The sequence below is a fragment of the Diceros bicornis genome, chromosome 36, assembly GCF_020826845.1.
Source record: "Diceros bicornis minor isolate mBicDic1 chromosome 36, mDicBic1.mat.cur, whole genome shotgun sequence".
Lineage (NCBI taxonomy): Eukaryota > Metazoa > Chordata > Mammalia > Perissodactyla > Rhinocerotidae > Diceros > Diceros bicornis.
In genome coordinates, this window is record NC_080775.1 from 16235912 (window position 1) to 16262612 (window position 26701).

Sequence of the window (26701 nt, forward strand, 5' to 3'; positions counted from 1 at the left end):
CCCATAATTCTATCAACATAGCTATCCTTACCTTTTATTTTGTAATAAAAAGTCTGAATGCTCTCAGGAAAATATGGCACTTTTAAAGAAAATTACAGAAAGCAATTCTGGCAAATAAGAAATAATAATTTGAATACTGATCCTACCAGAAATCTTTATTTTCACTCAGGACAGAGAAACATTAAGCTAAAATGATTTTTTTCATGATAACGATGAAAAAGCTTTTAATGTTACAAAAAAGTGTATTTCAGTAGTTAGTTAACTTAGGAATCAAAATAATTTAAGTATACATTTACAAACTATTCTTTATTTCTTTTTGTGAGGAAGATTGGCCCTGAGCTAACATCTGTGCCCAGCCTCCTCCATTTTGTATGTGGGATGCTGCCACAGCATGGTTTGATGAGTGGTGCATCAGTCTGTGCCCGGAATGCGAACCCACGAACCCTGGGCCCTGAAGCAGAGCGCATGAATTTAACCACTATGCCACTGGGCCGGCCCCCAAATTATTCTTTTTTTTAAATTTGAAAACAAGTTAATCCTCAAGCATATAAATCTAAGCACCTTTCCACAGTGTGAACAGACTTAAAATGGCAATGTGTCCATAAGATAAGTATTTTAAATGTTCCAATGTTACTTACTGAATTAATGCATGAAATCGCTCAAAGCCAAGCTCTTCGACAGCCAAGGCAGCTATACATAAAAGACACTTTTCAGCACTACACATGGCAAATAAATGACACAAGATACACACAGCAGGCTGTAAATACTTTCAAGCAATCAAATTTTTCCCTCTTTCCTTACTCCCTTAAAATTCTCAGTTTATTTTCAACTTTACTATAACGTAAATTTATATTTCAACATCTTAGTTACCATAATTATGACTAAAATAGATATGATAATGAGAATGTAAAAGGGTGACTAAATAATAAACATTTATTTTCAATTCAATTATGCTAGGATAGTTTATAAAATATGAGAAATTGTTGACAATCATAGTGCTTCACACATCACTGAGATGTGTTCTGCACTTTTAAATAATCTTTCAATCCATAGATCCATTTTCATCAAGTAAAATCATCATAGCTAATCTTCTTCCTTTATAATATAAAATATTTAGGTTTAATGCCTAATTATTAATCAAACGTGTATAAAAGGCATAGCACTTTGAAACTACACAGGTTCAATGACAACTTCAAGTTTGTTTCCTTATTTATTTATATAACTGTTGAGAAGTTTCAGTAACTTATTTAGATTATATTTATTAATACAGTACAATAATCAATTTTTTACAAAATCAAAAGAAATCAAAGAAAGCATTTAAATCAAAGGTAATGTTTATTCAGCACTTTAGTAAGTGCCAGGCCCCTTTCTAAATGCCCTATGGGTCTTACCTCATTTAACTCTCATAATAACCCTATTATCCCCATTTTACAGAAGAGGAACACAAGGCATAGGGAAGAACCCTCCCAAGAGCACACGGCGATAAACAGCAGAGCCGAGATCTGAACCCAGAGAGTCGTGGCTCCATAAAGATCAAGTCTTTAAAGATACCATACATGAATCCAATGCCTACTCTAATTTATCACAATGTTCACATATATGTTATAAAGCTTACCTTAATACTTTCAAATATTATTTCTCACTAGAGAATTAAAGAAATTGATTTATTATGAATTCAAAATCAGGATTTTTGATTTACAATTTAAAATGTCACTTACGCCACCCTTTCACAGTCTAGTTTTAATTTTCAAATGTTTCAAATTACTTTTTAAAATCTTTAGAAGTCCAAAGGGATTAATTTAAATAATCTTTTGATTGGTGTAGGAAACAAACTGAAATTGAACCTGAGTATTCACTACTGCAAACAAGTGTGCGTTACCAAGAGCCGAAACTATACACACCACACAGCCAATGAAGTTAATGTTGGTACAGAATGTAATACTGACAAGAGGGAAGACACTTCACATTTAAAACTTCAGGATAAAATACAAATTCTACCTAACCTTTTCCAAATTGCACTAATTGTTCTGCAGTGCTTGATTATCTAAATAATTTTACTGGCTACACACTATCAAAGTAGACATAAAGATCGTAATTTAGAGGAAAGAGGCAAGCAAAATAAAAAGTTTAGCAGGCAGGATGGTGGAAAAATATAAAAAGAAAAGAACACGAGAAAAAGAACACAGCTGGGAATAAAGGAAAGAACAGGTAAAACAGATCTTTATACAGAATAAAAATTTTAATGTAAGTTCATTTCATTTGTCAACATCTAAGGTAAATTCTCAAATTTTCAGTTAACGAAATTTTTCAAAGTTATACAGTATTAAAAACAGATTTAATATATGGTTTTATTTCGTGTCCACTTTTAAAATTAGGCAAAGTAAATTGGAAAATTACTAAACTATGTGTTTTGGAGAGGAATTCAATACAATATGCCCACCTAAATTAGTTACTGAAGTACCAAAGTTAACACATTATCAGGCCATTTAACCTAGAGCAATTTAACCTAACACCACAGAAATGTACAGCATATTCCATAGTAAGCACACAGCATACTACTCAGATACTAACAAAAAATGTTACAAAAAAAGATCTTACTATTTTCTTACATACTAATACACAGATCAGCTTTAAGCACATATTCTTTCAAACAACTTTTAATTAGTTCAACTATTTCTCTGTCAAAATTTTAATATTCTCAAGGGAACTATCAAACACGCTCAAATGCAACCCAGTATGACCTGGAAAATATTTCAAAACCAATCTTAGTGATATTTTTGATTATCATCCTTGTGAATATTTTCCACTTGCTCTCCTCAAGTGTCATTATCAACTATTCTTTTTGAAAGGTTCTGTTTGAAAGGCCTGAAAAGGAAACATCATTCAACTATTTAAATTTTAAAAATTATTCTTTGCCTATGTACTACTGTTAGAATTTGCCATTTTAACTACAGAGGTAGGAGAGAGAAGACGCTGACATCACAGAGACATTTCAGCCCACAGAGGCAATGGTGCCTCAGAGATCATTCTATATGGAAAGCCAGATGTGTATTACAAGCAATTGAAATTTACTTTCTATAAATAAGGCGTCTAATTTCTTTAAAAACAATTTCTGCAGAGATGACAGTTAATGGAATGCATTATGAGTAGAATAAGTCACTTATTCAATATAAGCAACTGGTACTACCAATTATCAAAAGACATCTACTAGCAATAAAATTCCTGAAAAGAAAAAACAGAAAAGCAATTCTTTCATCTAGTTTCCATACCACCAGAAGTCTCCATTTTTAGCTCATTCTGGCAGTTTTTAAGTCAATTACATAAGAATTTTCAAAGGCTAAAGACCTCAGAATTTACTTTTTATGAATGAGGATAGCTGTTATTTAATTTATTTTAAAGAGATATCTTCAAAGTATGAAAAACTTGAGTGAAGGTATAATTAAAACTCTGAATTAAAACTATCTTAAAATAATCCATATATAGTAACAATGTCCAAAAAGTTCAGGAAGAAAAGAATACGCAATGAAGAATAACGTCCCCATCTATGCTCTAGGAAACAACTAAAGATATTCAAGAAATTTTCTAAGGTCCAAAAAAATCCCTTCTTTTTCCAATAACAAAGAAAACATTAAGGCATCTGAAACTAAAGTATATAGAAATATGTTCTTTAAACTTTGTAAATGAGAGTTCCAAAGTTCAAAGGAGACTGTCATCAAGCACAACTAGAACTTTTTAAAAAGTTTATTTTAAGAGACGAATTTTCTTTTTTTTTTACAAAAATGAAAGCAGAAATAAACAAATATAACATCCTCTAGTAACTAAAACAATCGAAGTGAAAATGAAAAATACTAAGGCTCATGAATTAAGCTTAGGCAAAAAAGAGACATGAAAATTTAAAATCTTTTCTTCTTTAAAATTTTCAATCGTTTTATTAAAACAAAAGTGCAAGAAATTACTTCAGGAAATAAAAATGTATCTTACAAGAATGTTCCACTTGGCAGCTAGACTCTGCAGGACTCCCCGAAATACTAGCCGTCTCCTCAGTTGTTTTTCCTCTTAACCATGAAACCAAGCAGTACGATCCAGAGTTGTCACAGCAAGCACTTTCTAAAATGTCACATAGGGTATGACAGAGGAGTTCTTTCCGCTCTTCCTCTAAAAATAACCAAAGTAGAAGTTATAATGGTTTTCTCTGAAAAGAAAAAATCCTGTCATGAATAACAATATTGAAAATGTGTATTAAATTAATGATGAAAATCAAGCATTTTAAGTGGGGAAAAAATCCAAAAACAACTGATCTTATATTACATTTTAGAAAAACAATGTGCTTGAGGGTTAAAATGTCACCACAACTAAATATTGCCGTTAATGAGAAAAAGAATCCCGAAAAACGCAGAATTAAACATTAGCACAAAGAACATGCTACTTGGAATAACCTGATACTGATCACTCCTTTCTTAGGCTGCAAATGGAGCATTATAGCCATGAGGTTTCCTTTACTGCGGAACCAGGCACAATGTAAGGGCCTGTGGAGACCTCTATTTTCCCTCCATTTCTGAATTAGTCTAATGTCTTTGATCTCTCTGTCCCACAGGGCTAAGGATAACGAGATAACACACCATCGGCTCATACAATACCAGTTCCATTACGTTAGCAGAGGCCATCATGCTTATGCTGCATAATACAGAAGCTACTGATATTGCATTGCAGTGATCTGAGCATTGGACTTTTATGGAAAATAGCACAAATGCTCAGACAATTTCTTCCTGAACCTTAGAACCCTTCCCTTTACAAGCAGTATTACTCTCCAGAAGTAATACCCCTTTCTTAAACTTTCAAACAAAGGGGATAAGATGTGTACGTATCCCACGTAAAATTTTATGCTATAGGAAAGTTTCTCTCTCTCCTAATAGATGAAAAGTTCTTTAAAGATAGGAACTGTGCTATTCATTTTATAAACTACCACAACATTTATGACATTTATGACCATGCTATATAAATTTTTTATCAGTGTGAATATATTTTTGTCCAAGAAATATAAATTTCATTAATAAAACGATGTCAACCATATCTCTTGAATAGTTTCTTCTCTACTAAAATTTATTTTGCATTTCAGCTTTTAATAAAAAATACATGACAGTGACACTTTAACTCTTAAATTAAAAATCATTAGTAGATTCTATTGGTATGATCTGGAATGGAAACTGTTTTGCCCTTATATACAAAACTGGGATTATAATATATCCTACCTTCTTCCAGAAGTTATTTTGAGGTTCACATGAAATTGTGTAAGTGAAGGAAAGATCTTTGTAAGCTGTCAAGCGGAATGCCAATGTTTGTTATTATCAAGTAGCACCATGCAGCTCTCTGACCTACCACATTTCAGAAGCTATGACAGCTTCATGTGCAACTTAATTCAGAATTATTTGCAGTATTATTTGTGTTGTTTAAGGAACTGTACTAAGAGACGCAGGAATAAAAAGATAATTCTGCTTTCTTGCTCAGAGCTAAATAAGACAAAACAAACATAAATGACTATTCCTTATGGTATGCTATTATTTAACAGTTCAGGGAAATGCACCATGTTTTAGCGAAAGGCCAAAGGTTTTAACCTTAGTTATATTATCCTATCTTATACTTCTTAGGTAAACCAAACTTGGAAATATATATTTTAAAATTTAGAGTCACTGTTCATGAAACTTTCTGAAACATTTAAAATAATCCTCAGGAAAAAATATCCCATTGACAGTCTACTTTTTAAGATAGATAATTGCAATTAAACTATTGCCAGTGAATGCTGCATAGATCATCTATAAAGCAGAGGATAGAGGAAAAGTTTATAAATAAAGACAGCTACCATACCTGGACAGTCCCTCCAAGAAGACTTCTCAGAAGAAAACAGGAGCTTCTTCAAAAGAAATGCCTTTATACAATTAAAGCAATAATTATTAGAATGCATTATAAACATACCTTACATTATTCTTTTATTTTAAAATGGAAAAAAACTAATTGGTACTTCCTTTCTGATCTTTTGAATAGTGCTATAAAAATTTCAAATAGTTTCTCTTCATGGTCAACAGTAACTGAGTATAATTATTTATTCAGAATATACTACTATAAACTTGATTCTACATACATAAAATTCTTCTTCTTTCATAATATGTATTTTCCAGCAAATAGAACTGACTCAAAATAAGACACATAACTGGGAAATCAAAGAAATTTACTGCCCCATTCACAAACTAAAGGTCTAACAGAACAGGAACAAGCCCATATTTCTCTTAGATTCCTTGGGGGAAAAGAAATCTAAATACAAAAGTGGTTCTGCTTTATCAGCTCTGATTTGTGATATAAGAATACCACGAGGAGCATCATCGCTTCATTATAAGGAGGTCCTAACTTCCTGGTTTAACTCAAAAAGCTGTGAGTCATAAGAAAAAACAAACTGATTTCTAACCTTTCCTTAAGTGAGCCAACTGCATTACACTGGTGATTTGATAGGAAGCATTTCAGTGTAGTACAGTGTTTCCTTCTTCAAGTGTAGTTCAAGGGCTACTTACATCCTAGTCACCTGACTTGTTTAAAATGCAGATTCTCAGGCTTCACCTATTGTATCTGAGTCTCTAGGGGGCAGATCCAAGAAAAAGAGGTTACTGTGGTGCTTCTTACTCACACGTTTGAGAGCAGTAAGGTACAGAGAAGAGGACTGCTTTTAGTCACACAGACCTAGGTTTAAATCCTGGAGCCAACACTTGACTAACTAAACATAATAACAGCACAAACTTTAAAAGGTTGCAGTGAGGATTATATGAGATAATTCATGTAATGCACTTAGCACAGTACCTGACACCTAATAAGCAATCATTTCAAAGTATCTGAACAAAAAACTAAGTAATATTCTATAATATTCTCACAGAAATAAAGTCTACAAATACTGTAATCCAGTGCTTTTGATTTTTCCCCAAAACGACAACCATAAAATTGAGGGGAATAACTACATTACAAACTTTTGGAAAAGCAAGGTGGAACACCCATTATTTCACCACTAAATCACTAAATGTCTATCAAGCTATCAAAATTTACTTAAACATTTCATGTTTGAACTCCATTATTGTACATACGGCTATTTGCAATTTTTTTTTTACTACTATAAATATAACAGCCTCCATATTAAGGATTATTTCTTTAGGAAAGATTCATAGAAGTAAAATTATTGCATCAAAGATTCTGCACTATTATGGTGCCAATTATAATGTAAAATTCCTTTCCAAAATCAAAGTACAAATATGTACTACATAGTGATACATAAGTGTGCCAGCATTATCCTACCCCTATAGGCATTGGCAATTATTTTATATTTAAAGATTAGAAAGAGTAAGCAATAGAATCTGGTTACAGTTTTATTTGTACTTTCTTGGATTCCAAGTGAGGTTGAACACCTTGATTCTTTGGTTGTCTAGCATCATTCCACCTGTTATGATTGCATATACTCGCCCTTTTTACCACTAGGGTCTTAGTGTTTTTCTAACCAATTTGTACAAGTTCTTTGTATAAGAAAGGCAACATCTATTTATTGTTAATATTCACTGCAAATGTTTTTCTGAGCTTTGAACTCATTCTTTCTCTTAGAGGTTGACAATACATTATTTTTAGTTTTTCTGTAGTTAAATGTTATATCAAGAATATATTTGGTATATGGTATGAGATGATCTAAATTCATTTTTTCCCCTTAAATTGCCAACCAGTCATATCAGCGACATTTATTAAACGTCATTTTATTGTACTATTGATTTGTAGTTCCTTCTTTATCATGGTATGTGATAAATTCTTGGTAAATTGTTATATGTAATGTGGTCTACCACTGTATTACCCATACAGTTCCATAATGTGCCTATTCTTCTAGCAATAATGTCATGTTCTAATTTTTATAGTTTAAAAAAGTTTTAATATCTAGATTTGCTCATTTCCTTTCATTACTCTTAATGATTTAGTTTTGACTTTTACATTGAAATATTAAAATAAACAAAACTCTTCTATGATTGAAAAGATTTATGTGACTATGAAAAGATTCATGTGACTATGAAACTAAATTACTACCTCAAAGATACATCAGGATTTTGAACATTACAATTATCCCCTGTTACATAGCAACCCCACTTGCAAAAACAACTATCACTTTGGAAATATACTGAATTTTATAAAACAGGAAACTCCTGTGGTATACTTTGCAGTTAATGACCTTCATAGACTTTCAATAAAAACCCTAAGGTACTATTATGGCCCAAGAGAAGCAGTGCTAATATAATCTAATTTGCATATGGACAGGACAAGGAATCTTCAAATTCAGATAATAAGATTCCTACTAGCAACCAAAATCTGCCTCAGTTACTCAGCATAACAGCTCTAATTACTAATTTATAGTTAAATTTTATTCTTTATATTCAGTAACTCCCAGGCAAAGTTCAAACATTCAAATTTTTCTTAATTTTTTTACAATTCTACTAACGCAAAAAAAATATCAACTTTACTCTTTGAAGAAATAAAATGACTTATAAAGGATATATTTTGGAATCCACCATGAAAGGAGACTTTTTCCTCCTTCCGAGAAATATATTTTTAATTTAATAATGTAAGTGTATGGGGTATAAGGTTTGAGAGACAAATTTATTTTGTAGCTAACAGTTCAGGAATTCATTCTTTATGCCCAATGAATTATGTATATCACATTAAATATGTATTTTCAAAACATGCTGATTAAAACATAAACAATAAATTCCAGCTTCTTTTATAACAGTTCTGAAATTACGCTGCTGTTCAGACATTGTAAGTACACCAGTAAACTGAAAATTCTAATCTTGGTTTTAACAACATAACAGTTTCTAGCAAATCAGCCTTTGAAATTCAAGCAATGTAATGCAGCAAGATTCAAAAATCAAAGACATATTCGGATTAACCTTATCTTTTGTGCAAAAAAAAAAAATCTTTTTTTATTTTGGGAATTCTATTTGAAGTCAGTTGCCACTGATTTTATTTTCAAGGCCAAAGCTATAGCCTAAAGTACTATCTACTGACAAAGTATTTTAAAAATTTATAAAGTTTTAGGCCATGAAAATACTAACTCTTCTTCAATCTTTTAGGGAAATCATTTTTACAGACAGAACAAATGAAAATAATATGATTGCTATGATGTACCTATCTATAGTATAAAATGTTATAACTCAACAGGATCATTGTATTAGAAAGATGTCACGATCATTAATTCCTAATTTTCTGAAAGTCAGGGAACATCTATTATGTTTTCTTGAAAATAAAGATAGTCAAAAGGGTACTGCTGTGTAACCTACTCATGTTCTGAATTCATTTTTATTTTGGATATTTATAGCAATTTACATGAACAAAGAGTTAAGAGGTAACCAATCATGCCTCATTACATAGAGTACAGATACTAGAAAACAAAGAGTTAAGTATGAAACATTTGAACACGTCCCTCTAAGGAATTGGTAAAGTAGTCTATGTTACCTGAACAGGTGCAATAACAGCACAGGGGCCACCTTCAAACTGTTCTAATGCAGATCCCTCTGATTCACTAAACACAAACCCTAAAAATGAAAGCAAGTAGCAAAGATTAAAAATATAATTCAAGTAGCAGCTAAAAGAATTTTTAATGTACTTTGAGAAAGATCACTTATCACAACAGTAAAATATCTTCAAGTCAGTTGGGTACGGTGGTTCTTAACTTTTCGGGGGATCAAGGGACTCTCTGAAAAAAGATATGGAGCCTATGCCCTCCCCCCCCACCGCCAAATGCACATAAACACACATACACATATACACGTCCACTCGCACACACAAAATTTTGCACCCAGGGACCCCTGTAAGTGGACTAGGGGGATAAAATGTGGACATTAGTAAAAGGATACTAAATCGGACTTTTAAATAATTTAACGTACTTGAAGAAGGCTAGTCTATCTACTGAATTCAAAGAGAATTTTTAGGACCCCTTTCCTACAGAATCTTTCTTCATTCGAATCTCTGAGTCACATTCTATAAGCTAAAAATTAAATGGCATCATAGACAGTGAATGAGCTCATCTTGACCCTATCTTAATTTAAATATTACCCAACTAGTATTGACTGAGAGCAGTGACTAGAAGTTCCCGCAGAGAGCACTGACACACTGCAGAGAGCACAGGGTCAGAAGTCAGGAGAAATGAGTTACTATCTGTATAACCTTCAGGAAATCATTTCACCTTTCTAGGCCTCAATGTACTTATCTTTAAAATGATCACTTCTGATTCAACATGCTAGGAATATGTAAAGCTTCATTTACGGTTATAATTCAGTCATTCACCCAACAAACATTTAATGAACATCAGATAGTATACCAAGCTTCTAGGATATATGCATGAATGACAAAGTCGCAGGTCTGCAGGAGCCAACAGTCTGGGTAAAGATGGACATACAAACAAATAATTACTAAAATAAAGGAATAAATGAATGTTAACAACAGAAATATGCAGAGTGTGGTGGATACAGAAAGGAATGACTTACTGTGCTTGAGTCAAGTCATAACAGGTGACTTCGAGGCTGATCTTGAATAGGAATTTGCCAGAGAGGCAAGGGTGGGAGAATGACTTTCAGGTAAAGAAAATAACTTTATTAAAGGAAAAAGGGTTGGTAAGAGCAGGTCGAGTTCATAGACCAGAGGGAAATTTAATGTAGCCAAAGGGTAGTACTGGGGTGGGATGGGGGAGATGGTAAACGGGAGGAAGAGAAGCTGACAAGAGGTTAACATTGGGAAGGACCAGACCAGGACAAGTACTAATCAAAGTAGTAATGTGATCATACTGGGTTTGTTTTTGATTTCCTTTTAAAGGACCAGTGTGGGGATGAGGCTGTTTCAACAGCCATATAGAGACGGTGCCAACGTAATAAAAGCAACATTAGTGTGGAAGGAAACTATATCTAAACAATATTTCTGAGGTAAAAAATAAGATTTGATGAGTATGTGCAAGTGGGGCAAAGGCTTCGTACAAAAGAAATTAGAGCTGACTCTGAAGTTTCTAGCTTGAGACACTAGGTGATGGCGAGTGAGATAAGAAATAGCGTAGAGGATCCCATTCCATCCCACCTCTTCTCTCTTTACCTTTCAATATCTCTTTTTAACAGCATTTAAAAATGTGTCTCACATATTTAAAAACAAAAGCAAAAAAATCCTCTTTAAGATTTCACCAAAAGCTCCCTAGTATTTACTCAAAGGAGCTGAAAACTTATATCAACACAAAAACCTGCACACTGATGTTTATGGCGCCTTTGTTCATAATCGCCAAAGCCTGGAAGCGACCAAGATGCCCTTCAGCAGGTGAATGGATAAACAAACTGTGGTCCATCAGGACAATGAAACATTATTCAGTGCTAAAAATAAAAGAGCTGCCTGAAAAGACATGGAGGAAGCTTAAATGCATATTACTAAATGAAGAAATCAACCTGAAAAGGCTACAACCTGTATGATTCCAACTATATGACATTCTGGAAAAGGGAAAACTATGGAGAAAGTAACAGGATCCATGGTTGCCAGGGGGTAGGGGTTGGGGGGAGGGATGAGAGATAAATACACAGAGCACAGACGGTTTTTAAGGCTGTGAAAATACTATGACACCACAATGACGGCTACATGTCATTATATATTTGTCCAAACCCATAGAATGGACAACACCAAGAGTGAACTGCAATGTGAACTACGGACTTTGGGTGATTATAACGTATCAATGTAGGTTCATCAATTGTAACCAATGTACCACCCTGGTGGGGGATACTGATAATGGGGAAGACGACGCATGTCGTGGCAGCAGGAGGTATACGGGAAATCTCTGTACTCTTCATAGATATTCCCTGACAAACCCATCTAAGTAGGTCTCTCCTCCCATCCCCCAGCACAACAAGTACTATTATAATCTCTAATTATACTGTTGTTTGTTTACTTGTTTATTGTTTGTCTTGCCTTACAGGTACCTTGTCTGTTCTACTGACCACTGTTTTCCTATATGTTACACAGTTAATAAACGCTTGTTGACGTTTTGGGAGGGAAGATAATGGGGGAGTTTGTTTCTAAGAATGCCAAGTTTAGTTTCAAAAATGTGAGACAACCATTTGGCAACATTTAGAAGTGGGAAATATGGGTCTGGAGCTCATGACAGGGGTTAGGATTAGAGATAGCAATTTGAATCATGGTAAACATGGCAGTTGAAGTGAGAACATGTAGAACAAAGATAATGAAGTTGGGAACATTAACAAGTGAGCAAAGGCTGAGTCAGCAGAGGAGACTGACAAAGATTAGAAAGGTAAGAGGAAAACACACTGAGGTCCTAGAAAGAAAATCAGGAAGCAAAGAGTAGTTGCCTGTTACAAATGCTGCTGAGTAGAGCAAAAACATAAAATACTGGATTAGGCATGTTACTGGGAATACTGAAATAAGAAATCTAGAGCACAAGGGAGAGCAGCCACATTTAAAGGGTTGAGGTATGATTCAGAACACAAGGAGAAAGAGTAAATGCAAACTATTTGTTAAACAAGTGAAGGAAAAAGATGACAGCATGCAAGGTAGCTGTATAAAGAATTACTATTTTTCTAGACTGAAGGGCATGAGTTTTGAAAAAGGAAAAGAATGATTATATAGGAAAGAGGAAGTTTAAGGACTCCAAGTCCCAAAAGCACTGAGAAAGTGTGAGGTGGTGGTGGTGGGAAGTGGATAAAGAGAGGCTCTCAAAGTGTGGTCTACAGACCCCTGGAAGTCCTAGACACCCTTTCGGGGGCCTGCTGGGGGTTAAAATCATTTTCACAGTAATACTAAGACATTATTTGCTGTTTCACTGTGCTGACATCCACAGGGATGGTACAGAAGCATTAGTGGGTTAAACTGCTGGTGCCTTAGCAGACCCCAAGGCAGTGACATCAAGCTGTACCAGCAGTCAGTGTACTAGCAAACACCACCATCCTCTCTCAAACACACAGAAAAAGCCAATTTAACTTCAGAATGCCCTTACTGATGCTGATTTTATTAAGTCTTGACCTTGAATATAATCTTTTTAAAATACACTTTGTGTGACGAAATGGAAACTACCTATAAAGCACCTCTGCTACGTACCTTGGATGATGACTGACAGATGTCTCAAGGAAAAGCACATGTGTAATTTTTTGAATTGCAAGCTGAACTAACTGCTTTTTTGTGGAGTGTTGTTTTTACTTTGAAGAGCTACTGACAAACTATGATTACTCAAACTTGGGTATTTGGCAGACGTTTTCTCAGAAGTTAATAAAGTGAGACTGATACTTCAAGGAAAACAACTGACAATATTTTTGCCAGTGATAAAATGTCAAGCTTTCAAGCAATAACTAAAATTTTGGAAAACTTGTGCCCAACACTGCCGTTTGACAGCTTCTCAAGACTTAAGAGATTTTTCTGATGAGATCAGTGGTGATAGTAATAAATGTGACTTTTGATAATGTATAACGAAATGTGTTAACATTTGCAAGATCTGCATAAACCAGTGGACCAAAAACTTCCAAATGAGCAATGCATGCTATTGGAAATTAACGCATGGGTAAAAGATCCACTCAAAGTTCAAGACAAACCAAGGGATTTCAATTAAACAGAATATGAAAAGTTCACTGATGTGGATTCAGATTCCGTACTATAACTGACCTCTAAGAAACTACCGATTGTTGAGTTTTGATGTAGTATCAAAGAACATCCACAATTATCTAAAACTCCTACCTCGCCAATTACATATTTGTGGGAGGCTGTATGTTCTACATACACTTCAACTAAAACAACATATTGCAAAAGACTGAATGGAGAAGCAAGAGTGAGAATCCAGCTGCCTTCTAATAAGCTAGACATTAGATTTATAAAAATGTCAAACAACGCCACAGGTCTCATTAATTTTTTTATTTTCCATGTTGAAGTCCTGAATAATTTTTAAGCATGTAATGGAGCCCTGAGTTAAAAAACACGAGAGCCACTGGCCTAGGAAAAAAAGTAAATCTTAGCAGGCTTCTAAGTTAAATACACAGGCAAAGAGGAATTTGAAGACGCTACTGACTGAGAGTGAGGGGAATGAGATGGGGAGAGAACTGAGGAGAATGTTAGTTCTGAAAACATAAAAACAGCTGACAGGATAAAGAACTAAGACAAACACTGAGGGCTCAGCTAAGGTTTAATTACTACATTTGTACTGATGCTGACCACAATTTTCTCCAGCAGTACACAGCAGCCTGGGAGAAATAGACTAAACGACAGGCTAAATGGAGGATTAGAAATAGGTACAGTGGATGGGACAAATTTAATAAGGATAAATGAGAACTAAGGGTGCAGGTATCACGTCAAGACAACCAAATCTGAGGTCCAATCTAGGAACAAGAGGTGAAGCCAAGAGGCCTCCACTCTTTGTCTAGCTCTTCTCCTACTGGGAATAAGGAAAGGGTCCTTGGTGTTGGGCCTAAGTGTAGAGGGGAAACTAGGCTCTGCCAAACTTTCAGAGTATGTAATAAACATGAACCAGTAAAGGATTCTTGCCTTCCTTAAAATTACTAATAATGTAATGTAATTTTCAAGATCCATGGGTGGGGCTTATAGTTTGAAATGCATTATAGCGAGTTGCTTTAGATACTTTAGATATAAAAACCCGATGGAGAGAATTCTAGGCAGATCTGCTTTATGCCAAATTCTGTTTAATTATAGTATACATGTTTGAGTGTGTAACTGATAACAAACAAAGGCTATTAGAGCTTAAAACGAAATAAAGTCAGCTAAATGGAAATTAAATATTCTATCCTAAAACAGGAGTATGCTAAGTAGGCCTCTCCTTTACAATAAGGTTTCACTGGAGTTGGACTTTTTTAGGATATAGAGTTATTTCTCTTATCAAGTGTTCCCATATTATAATTATTTCCTAGTTTTAGAAGAAATTAACTTATCACAAATGGCTGTTTTTTTATTCTGATTAGACCTGAAAATAGCCATCTAAAGCATCTGATCCTAAATATACGATTTTCTATCAGATTCCACAGTACTACAAACATAGCAGTCTTTCTCAGTTTTATAGCTCATAACTAATGTAAACCTGAGCCATGAACCTCTTTGCAATTTTCCAGTCTTTTAAATGACTTACTATGCATATATACATTATTCAAACCAGTTTGACAACTACTGCCTCTATGATTCTAGCTCTCATGTGAACAAAAGGCCATAGAAAGACTTGGTTAGTTATTACAAGTTGGATGATACTGGTTGAGTAAAATCCAGACTGAGCCTTAGTTTTCTCTTCTATAAAAATGCGGATAACTACATTTACCCTTTGCTATTCTTAGGGTTGTTGCAAGGATTAAATAAGATTTTCAAAAACTATAAAGCATAATACCAATGTAAGATATTATGATAGCTACTTTGAACTAAAGAACATGTTATGTATTCCAAGTACCAAGAAATTAACTTTGTCATATAAGCTTACAAATTGTTGAGTTTAAAAAAATTGAATTTTAGGTGAATTATGATTTAGGTAGCTTGGAGGAAGAAAAACTGATACTTGAGAGAAATAAAAGCCTTCCAACAACAGCAAAAATCTCTGAAATGATATGATCCAGAGTATTAACTTATGCTCACTTTGAAAGAAAAATTAATGATACTGGTGTATCATTTTATTACTTTGGAAAAATGTTAAATCACATTATAATAAACATCTAAACATACTTTTGAACTTTAATCCAAATGTATTAACTCCTAAATACATTTTATACTTATACTTTAATTGATCCCTCACTTTCCTAAGTTAATTGTTAAATCTCATTTTTTTCATATTATGTAACAAAAATCGTTCTATACTGAAAGTCCAAAATGCTAATTTCTATCAACTACAGCTCCATTTCCCAAAAAACATAGTAACATTGGGTTTCTCTCTTTCTGGCTAGTCTCTAGGTAAAACAATAAAATAACTTAAAGCTTGGAGGAAGGGGGGAAAAAAAAGAAGAAATGGTTTCTCAGAGTTTATAATCGAGATCAGGGGTTGGCCTGTTTTGTAAATGCAGTTTTGGAATAGAGCCACACCCATATTATCTAGGGCTGCTTTTCCTGCAATGGCAGAGATGAGAATTGAGACAGAGACAATAGAAGCCACTGGCCCTTTACAGAGAAAGTCTGCCAAACACTGAGCTAGACAATCAAATCCAAATTCCCAACAGGTCAAAATGTTTTCATTTATAACAAGATGAATACTTACTTCTGTTAGATCTAGATTACTTTTACCTTGGTCCTGCTGGTATGTGGGCAATCTGACCCATCCTACCATCTCCACTACTCCTGTCCTGGTCCAAGCCACCATCTTTTCCTCCCTGGATCACTGCAATGTCTCTCATTTCATCTTGCTGTCTCACTCAATCCACTAGCCTATCCTCAAACACAGCAGTCAGATTAATCCTTTCAAAACTCATCATGTCGTGTCTTTCCTTTGCTCCAAACCTTCCAATGACTTCCCATTTCATTCAGAATAAAAGACAAACTCCTTACAATGACCTAGAAAGCCTTACACGACTTGGGCCATATTATTTGTACACCATCTTTCAATACTCTCCTTCCCTCATTCCTTCTCCAGTCAAACTAATCTCCTTCCTGTTCTTTGAATAAAAAGCCAGGCATATTCTGCATTAAGTCGTTTATAATGGCCATTCTCCCTGCCTAGAACACTCTTTCTTCAGATACCTGCATAACTAATTCAGTTACTTCAAGCATTTGCTCAAATCTCATCTTAAAATGAGGCCTATGGAGGCTACCCCATCCCATAACTCCCTATTTCTTTACCTTCTAACTATTATATATACTTAATTTATGCTATACTATATTTATTATTTGCCTTCCCTCCCACCCTACCAAGTGTGAGCTGCAGGGCCCTGGAACACTGTTGTAGTTTGTGGAAAGAAGGGGAGGGAGGATAAAGGGTGCTTATGAATAAGAAGGTAGAAAATACATGATTTTCTTTAAAAAGTATTATAGGAAATTGAGCAGGAGGGAAGCAGGCAGGAGTAGAGGGTAAATTTTCAAGTTAAAAAAACCAACAACTTCAAACCTTTAAATTACGTGACTTATTGTCTTTAAAATAAAAACTGGCCCCAAAACAAAAAAAAGACCACAAAAAAACCTTTTTTTTTTTTAAAGAAAAAGGATTCGCAGAAGAGAATTATCTGAAACTGCCAAATGAATTAAAAAAAAAACAAACCATGTGCCACTCCTGTAGCTTAATTACTTTAACATATCATCTAAAAGTGCCAAATCAATTAAAAGAGGGGAAAAAAACCCCCAACTATGTGCTGCAGCGTCTCCTGCAGCTTTTACTGTTTTAACACAGCCAAAGATTTAACGTGACCAATCAATACAGTTTCATAAATGGAATATCCCTGGACATAATTTTATAAATATTCATCCCACACAACTGACACCTATAACTTGCTTCCAAAAGACTAATAAGATTACAGTTGTCAATTAAAAGCACAGTTATAGACTACGAAATAAAGCCAAAGTTGATGTCACATTGTGAATGCAGTAAGGCAAGTGCAGCAAAGGAGTGTCTTGTGCCTACTCCCATAATCCTAAGTGACGGCCACAGCAATCTTTAGCAATGATTTCTGCCTCTACAAATTAATAAATAATACAACAGTTAACACAGCAAAACCAGTAACATCTCTCTGATTCAGAGGTGGTAACTTAAAAAATATATATTTGGTTGCCTTAAAATCTTGATCAATGTAAGACCTTGAAGAATTACAGACCCCCAATATAACTGCACTCTCTGGAAAGCAACAAAAGAAAGAAATTCTTTATTTTGAAATGGTATTGATTGAATGAATATTGAAGGAACTTTTGCATAACTAAAAGATGGCAGAGGATTCTAACATGTCATTACAAAGTCTATTTTAAATAATGGCTAACCTTCAAATAAACAATAATTTCTTGTTATTGTCAGGGCATAGCCAGATAGTGATCTGTGGCTTAGTCTACAATTAAACACTTCTTAAATTCAGCTACCATTTTCTGAGTGTTTACTATGTGTCAGATATTGTGCTAAGTGCCTGAGTGTACTTACATGCCTTTAATCCTCACAACAACCCTATAAGGTTGACACTACTATTATCTGCATTTTACAGAGAAGGAAACTGAGGCTTAAACACGTTAAATATCTTGAACCTAGAACCCTAGTATGACTATTCCAAAGCCTGCTTTTACCATTACTAGAACTGCCTCTCTAAATTCTCCTTGAATCTGCATCACAGTATTAATATAAACAAGGCTAAATATTACCTTATTTTATGCTGAAAACAATTAATGTTGACTAATTACAACAGAAAGTAAAATTTTTGTTAGTCCTTCACAGTCTTGTGTACTTTAGGGCTGTTCACTGTTAGCATAAATAAGTCAAAGTGGAAAGTAAGCTTTAAAATAAAATCTGCAAATGCGGGTGTCCAAGTGACATAATTAAATGTGTAAAAAGAGCCAAACTAATTACATGTAGGCTTTGAAACTCAGAGGAAATGAATGAAAACAGAGCTGTATTAGGAATTGGGTGACTTGGAATTGACTCCCAGTTCTATGAGTTTGTGCAACTTTGGCCTGGTCATTTAGCCTTCATGACTCATTTTTCTCATCTGCAAAACAAGAGTGATGGACTAAACAACCTGACTGCAATACATTATGATTCTAATTTTACCAGCTCTTAAAAAAGACATATTTGGGAGGGAAAAGGGATTACTTAAACCCTAATTTTGGGTTACATTATGACTTAGATTTACTACCTAAAATTCCCCCAAATCCTTTGAGAATAGGTAGTCTCTAAATAAATATTTTAACAATTTTAATAAATAGCTATTATTTACTCGCCTGTGATATTTTACATATATACATTACCAATCCTTCTGATTTCAAAGACGATGCTCTTAATCTCACTCAACTTCACCACAGATCACCTTAAGTGTCTGTGTCTGTTGTGTTTTAATATTAAAACTTAAGAACTAGGGATAATTACTCGTATAATGTACCCAGCACAGGAATTCAATGAACGGTAATTTTTATTTCATTATTATTCATATTATTCATCAAAATTCTTATATAACTCAAAACCATGCCTGAATAATTAGACGGGCACAGTCTTCTCCTAACTGAAACAGATGCTAAACCGTCTCAAAACCAGGCAGGCTTTGCGTCCAGAGAACACTTTATGGCAGGCAACATAATATTTACGCACCGAGCACCACGCCCAACCACATAATTAAAATACAAACAACAAAACTGCTTTCTGGAATTAGCACTTTGACTTTCCTGTGGACCTCCCTCTGTCCGAAATCAGACCAAACAGCAGCAGCAGGAAGCCTTGTTAGGGGGTAAAGATCCAACCGGCCACAGCACTTCTTGAGAAATGGACACCGGGGCACAGGGCACACCTTCATGTCACACACTGCAGCCCAACAACCAGCCCGTCTCCGCTCCAGCCGAAGGGCAGCCCAGGGAGCGGCAGAGGCGGGTCGGGCGGGTCTGTAGTGGACAGCTGTAGCCATTCTCCTGCTCCACCTCTCCCCCCGGGGGCGGCAGGGCGTGTCTAGCAAGTCCAATTGCAGAGCCGGGCTTGGGAATGGGGACAGAGCGCAGGGCACGCGAGGGGGCTGGCGCGAGAGGAGCCACAGCTGGACTCTCGCAGGGCAAAGGCAGCGCGGCCGGGGGGGAGAGCCCGGCCCGGGTACCTTGCGTCCAGCGGCAGAAGATGGTGTCGGAGAGCCCGGGGCTGCTCTTGGTGCCCCACACCAGCTCCATCAGCTCTTTAGTCAGTTCGGACATGATGGGCTACCGGCGAGCGGGTCTTCGCTTTCACGGCTCCTGCCCCGGAACATGGGGAAGGGGCGGCCTCGGAGACAGGAGAAGCGGGACGGCAGCGGCAAAGGAGCTCCGTCAGACGGGAGGGAGGCGAAACGAGACGGAGCCACTTGCAGGGACCGCGCCTGTCAAGCCCGCTCCGAGCGGCCGCACAGAGTTTCCCGTACCGGAAGTGCCGGGCCACTTCCGGCTCCTCTCTCGCTACCGCCCCCACACCCGGAGGGCCTGGGAGGCGCCTCCCCGGAAGCGGAAGTGGGGGGTGGGAATTGTTGAGGACCGCTGTGGAGGCCAGAGGCGTCTGTGAGCCCAGTCCCCTGCTCCTTGGTGGGGTGGTCGCTTTTGTGTTGGCGCGCACGCCACGTCCCGTGGGCAGTGGCATAGTTCTACCATGCTGGAACACCTCCTCCCCCTGCGTGCTGCTCTGGTCTTGATGGAGGCTCTGAGGCCCAAGCCCTAGGGCCCAGAACATAGCCTGTTCCTTAAAATTTATAATATTGATTATGCTACACTACAGCTATAAGACGAAGGTTGAGTCTCAATGAAGAAACATCCATGTCTGTGTAGAGAGCTGCCGATACATCCAAGACTGTCAGCCTCTGTGCCTGGATGAATGGTATAAAGTTGAACCAACTATTAAAAATATAATTGAAGTGTGGCTTAATGTGCATTAAAAATGTCTCTACCACGTGTAACGCAGAATTACAAAGCTGTTTATAGGAAAACAGAGTCAAAGCAGCCTGTTCCTAAATGGTAGAGCATATTCGTCTCCAGTTTTTGAGACCGTAGAGTGTATGGGGGCAATACCTGAACTAAAGTCCAGGTTTTAATTATTGACAAGCCTTCAGTTAAGTTTAGTTGGTGTGAAAACTTGGATTTGTGCAGCTTAAAAAGAAGAGAACTTATATGGGCTGACCTTTGAATTGAAAACAAAAGGGCAAAATCTGATAGGTTCCTTCCAGGTTGCAAATAAGAGCGTTTTGCTGATTTATACTTTATTTCCGACTTAAGCAACCTTTGTTGTTAAGAGGAATTGTTCAAAGTGCCTGAACCATATCCATAGCCTTCTTCCTAATTTTTATTCTCTTTAAAATACCCTTTACCCTATTTTTGCAAACCAAATCTTACCCATTCTTCAAGACATGGTATAAATGCCTCATTGTAATAAAGCTTTCTCCAGTCATTACAATCTAAAGTAAAAACTTTAGCTTCTGAAATTTCATAGTACCTCATCTGTAACTTGCCTGTGACAATTACTGTCATCCTTGTATTTGCAAAGAATTATTTACTCTCCTCCTGGGATATAAATGTATGGAAACCGAGGACCTGTCTTATTCATAGTAACTAGTATGGAGACTTGAACATTGCTGGATCTCGATAAGTATTAGTTGAAGGAATGAAACTTGCCTCTACTGATACTTAAGAATTCACTGTCTTTCAGCAAGTGAGGGACCAGGGGAAGTAGTATTGACTGGTCTAATTAAAAATTTTATATTTGCATGGTGATTTACAATTTACATAATTATTTCACTTTATGAAAGATATAGAAGGGTCTAGGTTGATAGAGCCTGTAAGTGGCAGACTTCTAAGTTTGAAGGTGTTTGTCACATTTGTTTTCCTTCCATTAATATATGGAAATATTAATGGCATAGTACATGTAACACCATATCACATTTGTTTTCTTTCTATTAATATACAGATAGTAGTTATAGATTTGATTATCTATAGATATAGAGAAAAAGCTATACTTTCAAAATGTATTTTTAAAATGGAATATTTCTTGAACTGTGATTTTTCTTAGTTTCCAACTATGGTGAAGCTGGCAAAATCTTGGATAAACATTGATATGTATGTCCTTTCCACCTTTAGGTTATATTCTTTATTTGCAATGTTTAAAAAATTTTAATTAGCAGCACATACTGTTAACAAGGAATATTTTTTTTATTTTTTTTTTGTGAAGGAGATCAGCCGTGAGCTAATATCCATGTTAATCCTCCTCTTTTTGCTGAGGAAGACTGGCTCTGAGCTAACATCTATTGCCAATCCTCCTCCTTTTTATCCACCCAAAGCCCCAGTAGATAGTTGTATGTTGTAGTTGCACATCCTTCTGGTTGCTGTATGCGGAACTCAGCCTCAGCATGGCCAGAGAAGCGGTGCATTGGTGCACGCCCGGGATCCAAACCCGGGCCGCCAGTAATGGAGCGCACGCACTTAACCGCTAAGCCGCGGAGCCGGCCCAACAAGGAATATTTGATAAATGTTACATTGTTTATGTTGGTTAATTATTTGTGAGTTATAACATTTAAATTGTGAACTTGCTTACACTACAATAGAAATGCAAATTAATACTCATTTAAAATTTTCTTTTTCAGTAATTATATATGAAAATAATAAATATTGGAAGCAGTCAAGTTTGTTGCATCTGGTACAGGACAAAAATGCCTTTCTCTTTTATTAGAATAACTTGAAAATTGTGTAAATTTTCTTTGAAGTTTTTATATTGCTCCACATTTTAGCATATTATTTTTTTTCCTAGGACCACATATGGTTTTGATTAAACTGATGCATATCATTAAGTTGTATGTAGGTTCCATGAATAACCTTTAGTCCTAAAAAATCAGAAACTTCTTGTTCATAGGTAGGTTTTATCGGTAATACTTCTCTTTCTTTCAAATTCAAGTCAGGGCACTTCCATAAAACTGGGCTGAGATTTCCACCATGATTAATTATCTTTAGCCAGCTTTACTACTTCACAGCAACAGAATTAATTACTCATTGTCAAACCCTAACTCTGTGTTTATTTTCCTGTCTTTCCCAAAATTTCCCTGTCAAATAAAAGCACAAAAGCTTCGTTACCTGGTTCCTGGTAACTAGCGTGAAAAGAACACATTCTCCAAGTGGAATCCCTTAACTCCTGATTTAGTGTATTCGCACCACCACTTATCTAGGAGAAACCAAATCTTTCAAAAACTTGCCCTGCAATAAGATTAGTAAGTTCTAGGCAGATTACTAGAACAATCCCATACTATTTCATTTATATGCCCTTTGTCTTCCAATAACAGTATAAATCTTTTAAACAAATGACACTCTTTCCTTTGCATCATCCTAACCTCATCTCAGCAGAATAATTTTCCTATCAAGCATACCAAGTTCCTTTGAAACTCACCACTGTCATACTCAAGTATGGCATAGTGCATCGTTTCCCGAAGCATCTCCTACTAGCATTAATACATGGTGGAAAAGGGATTCTATCATTAAATGCTGGATTAAGTAAGGTTAAACAAGTTGTTCACTGCAACTCTACAAGAGAGGGGATTATATTCAGGGTTAAAAGACACATTTGAATCATTTTATTCACTGATCTTCTCACATAATTAATGTTCTGCAGAATACTGTTTGGGAATTGCTGGTATAATGGAATAGACTTTTGATTGGAATTAGAAAATCTGAATGTTAGCTCTTATTTAGGTACTAACTGTGACCTTGGATGAATCACTTAACTAGCTATACTGTGCTTTCTTCATCTATAAATTAAGAGGACTAAATTTAGATAATCTCTGAAGATCTCATTCACTTCTGATTCTGTCTACTTCTATGATTTAAAAAATTGGCTGTTTAGAAGTTAAAATATATGAAAAGAGTGGGAAGAAAAAGAAGGTTGAGCAAATATACAAAGTAAATAAATAATTTAGCATTATTCTTCACTAACAGATAGAATAAAAGAGGTTATACAACACATCACTTACTTGTGCTAACATTATGAAATGAGAAGATAAAATCCCAATTTGTATATTAATACGACTGCCTATATTAAGTGAGCATATAATATTTATATAGTTGGATGTGTTATAGGCACCTCAAACTCAGTATGTGTCAAATCAAACATTTTTTTCCCCATAAAACCTGCTCTTCTTTCAATGTTTCGTAATAAGTGAATGGTATCATCATCTACAAAAAAGCGTATTTTTTAATGTTCTCAATTTCCAGAAAATTATTAACCTCTTTGAGGCTCAGTTGTCACATTAATAAAATAAATTTATTAATAATAGTAATTATTGTAATTATTGTAATTATACAATGATTACGGGATTTAACAGAACATTTTATGTAAAAGAAATATGCACATTGAAAAATACTGTTCTTATATTAGGTATATTAATGGTTTGAACTGAGAACTACAGGAGCAAAGATGGAAGATGAGTTACTCCTGCATTTGAACTAGAGAAAACTTCAGAGGAGTTTGAACTAGATAGAATTTTGACTAGAGAAGAAAGGGAGAATGTGCATTTTGGGCATGAAATACTATTGTGGCAGGAACCTGGCATTTGTGTCACTAGAGAGAGAGAAGTCAGGAAAGTCAGATTAAGGAGGGTGCCATAGACTGAAATGTGTCCCCTCTGAATCCATATGTTGAAGCCCTAACCCCCAATGTGACTGTATTTAGAGATAGGGCCTTTAATGAGGCAATTAAGGTTAAATGAGGTCGCAAATATTGTGCTCTAATCAATTAGAACTAGTGTCCTCACAAGAAGAGGAAGAGACACCAGAGATCTCTCACACCACGTGCACACAGACAAAAGAACATGTGAGGACACAGCAAGAAGGCGGCTTCTATAAGCTAAAAGAGTCCTCACCATTAACCAATGCTGATGGCATCTTGATGTTGTACTTGCAGTCTCCAGAACTTTGAGAAAATTAATTTCTGTTGTTTAAGCCACCCAATCTCTGCTATTTTGTCATGGCAGACTGAGCAGACTAAAATAGAGGGCCAAAATCTTAAGAACATTGAATACTGCCTTACATAATTATAGCAGCTAATATTTGTTGATCAGTTTTGTGCAAGCTCTTTACGTATATTACAATACAGAACACGCACAACTCTATGAAGTACTACAACGATCTCCTGGAAGGATGAGGGCTTTGTCCTGGGTCATGCAGTAAATGGGAAAACCAGGATGCAAACCCACGTTTTTCTAACTCAGAAGCTGTGCTGGAATAAGGTTCATAACACAGGTGATATGATTCCAGAGCCCATGACTCATAGCGTTAAGAACACTATGAACTTTAAATATAACAGGAGCTAGTTAAGATTTTTGAACAGGAGAGTGATAACATCATCCTTATCTTTTATAATGATAACTTGCAGTATGCAGTGAAGTGTGAATGATTTAAGGTGAGAAGGCCTGGAAACAGCTAAACCAGTTAGGAAGTTACTGCAATAATCCATGAAGAGATGCTTAGGGCTTGAATTAGAGCAGTAGCAGTGGCTATTTCAATGAGCGGCAAATTCCATGGACATTTTCGAAGTAGAATGGATAAAATTTGGTGATTTACTAAGAAAGGCAGGCGATATTAAAAAGTTAATAAAACATAACTGTGCTTAAATACAAGATTTGCATCTCTGTTGACCAGAAGCAGAACAGAAACACAAAAGGGATTAAAGCTTAGGCCTGATTGGTTCCAGATGTGGAAATAAGAATAGATGAGTAGGAGTTTGACTTCTGAATGCTGAAGTTTTCTGAAGCCACTACATGAAAACTGGAGTTGAGGGGGGGCTACTCTCCTCCTGAAAGGAAGCGATGACCACTGTATAAAACTGTGTCCCTGGTAGTAAAGAGAGGATAGAATAAGCAGATCAGAAAAGAATAGGGAGGAAGTGTATTACTTTTCTATTGCAGTCATAACAAAATACCACAAAATTTCATGGCTTAAACAACACAAATGCATTATCGTAGTTCTGCAGGTCAGAAGTCTGACATGGGTCTCACCAGGCTAAAGTGAAGGCAGTAGCAGAGCTGTTATCCTTTCTGTAGGCTTTGGGAAGGGTTCATTTCCTTGCCTTTTCCAGCTTCTCTGTAAAAGCCTGTGTTTCATGGCCTGTCACCTCCTTCCTCCATCTTTAAAGCTAGCAAAAGCTAGTTGAGTTCTTCTAACATCACATCACTCTGAGCTTCTCCTCTTGTCCCTCTTCCACTTTTAAGGACTCTTGTGATTACATTGAGCCCACCCAAGTACTCTGGGATAATCTTCTTATTTAAAGGTCAGCTAATTAGCAACCTTAATTTCATCTACAACTTAATCCCCCTTTTCCATGTAGTCCACACAGGTTATATGCACAAGTTCCAGGGATTATGACATGGGCCTCTTTGGAGGGGGGCATTCTTCTGCCTACCACAGGGAATTAGGGATAATTAATGATCAGTGTCTTGGGGGTATTGAGATGAAGATATTCATTAGGCAATTAAAATTTGGGGTCTAGCATTCATTCATCCAATAAACATTTACTGAGTGTCTGCTATGCGCAGGTATAGTTCTATATATATTGGGGATCCAGCAGTTAAAAAAAACTGACAAGTATCCTTACCCTCATCAAATTTACATTCTAATGTGGATCACATACAAAAAAGATAAATGAAGTATATAGTGAGTTACGTTAAATCCTCTGGAGAAAGATAAAACAGAGAAAGGAGATAGAGTGCTGGGTGAGGAGTGGGGGACTGCAATTTTAAATACAGTACTTTCCTGACTCATGGTAAAGTGCCATGTAAGCAGAGACATGAAAGAGTGAGCCAAGATATATCATGAAAAGTATTTCAGGCAGAGGAAATTGCGAGTGCAAAGACAAATCGAAGGTTTGCCAGGACAGTTGGCAGAACTTCAAGGAGGATACAGGTTGGGGACAAGTGAGGAATCGGCTTTTGTCCTGTCCTGCAACTTTCCTATTAGGGCTTGGTAGGGGTCCACCCAGTTTTTTTCTCTCCCATAGATATCTTGGGACCCACAAGATCTGCAAGAT

General features: G+C 35.9%; 1 protein-coding gene across 3 annotated transcripts in view; it reads right to left on the minus strand.

Annotated features, from left to right (window-relative positions):
* MINDY3 (MINDY lysine 48 deubiquitinase 3) overlaps window positions 1–20052 on the minus strand; it is an 84186-nt gene extending 64134 nt beyond the window's left edge. Inside the window, exons 1-5 of one of the 3 annotated variants that reach the window (XM_058532482.1) lie at window positions 19779–20052; window positions 9520–9599; window positions 5863–5923; window positions 3982–4155; window positions 639–690 (exon numbers count right to left, since the gene is read on the minus strand). In XM_058532482.1, the coding sequence (XP_058388465.1) occupies window positions 639–690; window positions 3982–4155; window positions 5863–5923; window positions 9520–9599; window positions 19779–19872 (461 nt within the window). In that variant the 5' untranslated portion in view covers window positions 19873–20052. Of the gene's footprint in view, window positions 1–638; window positions 691–3981; window positions 4156–5862; window positions 5924–9519; window positions 9600–19778 lie in introns of those variants that run through there. The other 2 variants (XM_058532484.1, XM_058532483.1) reach the window with 2 other exon arrangements.
* Between the last annotated feature and the right edge of the window lie 6649 nt (window positions 20053–26701).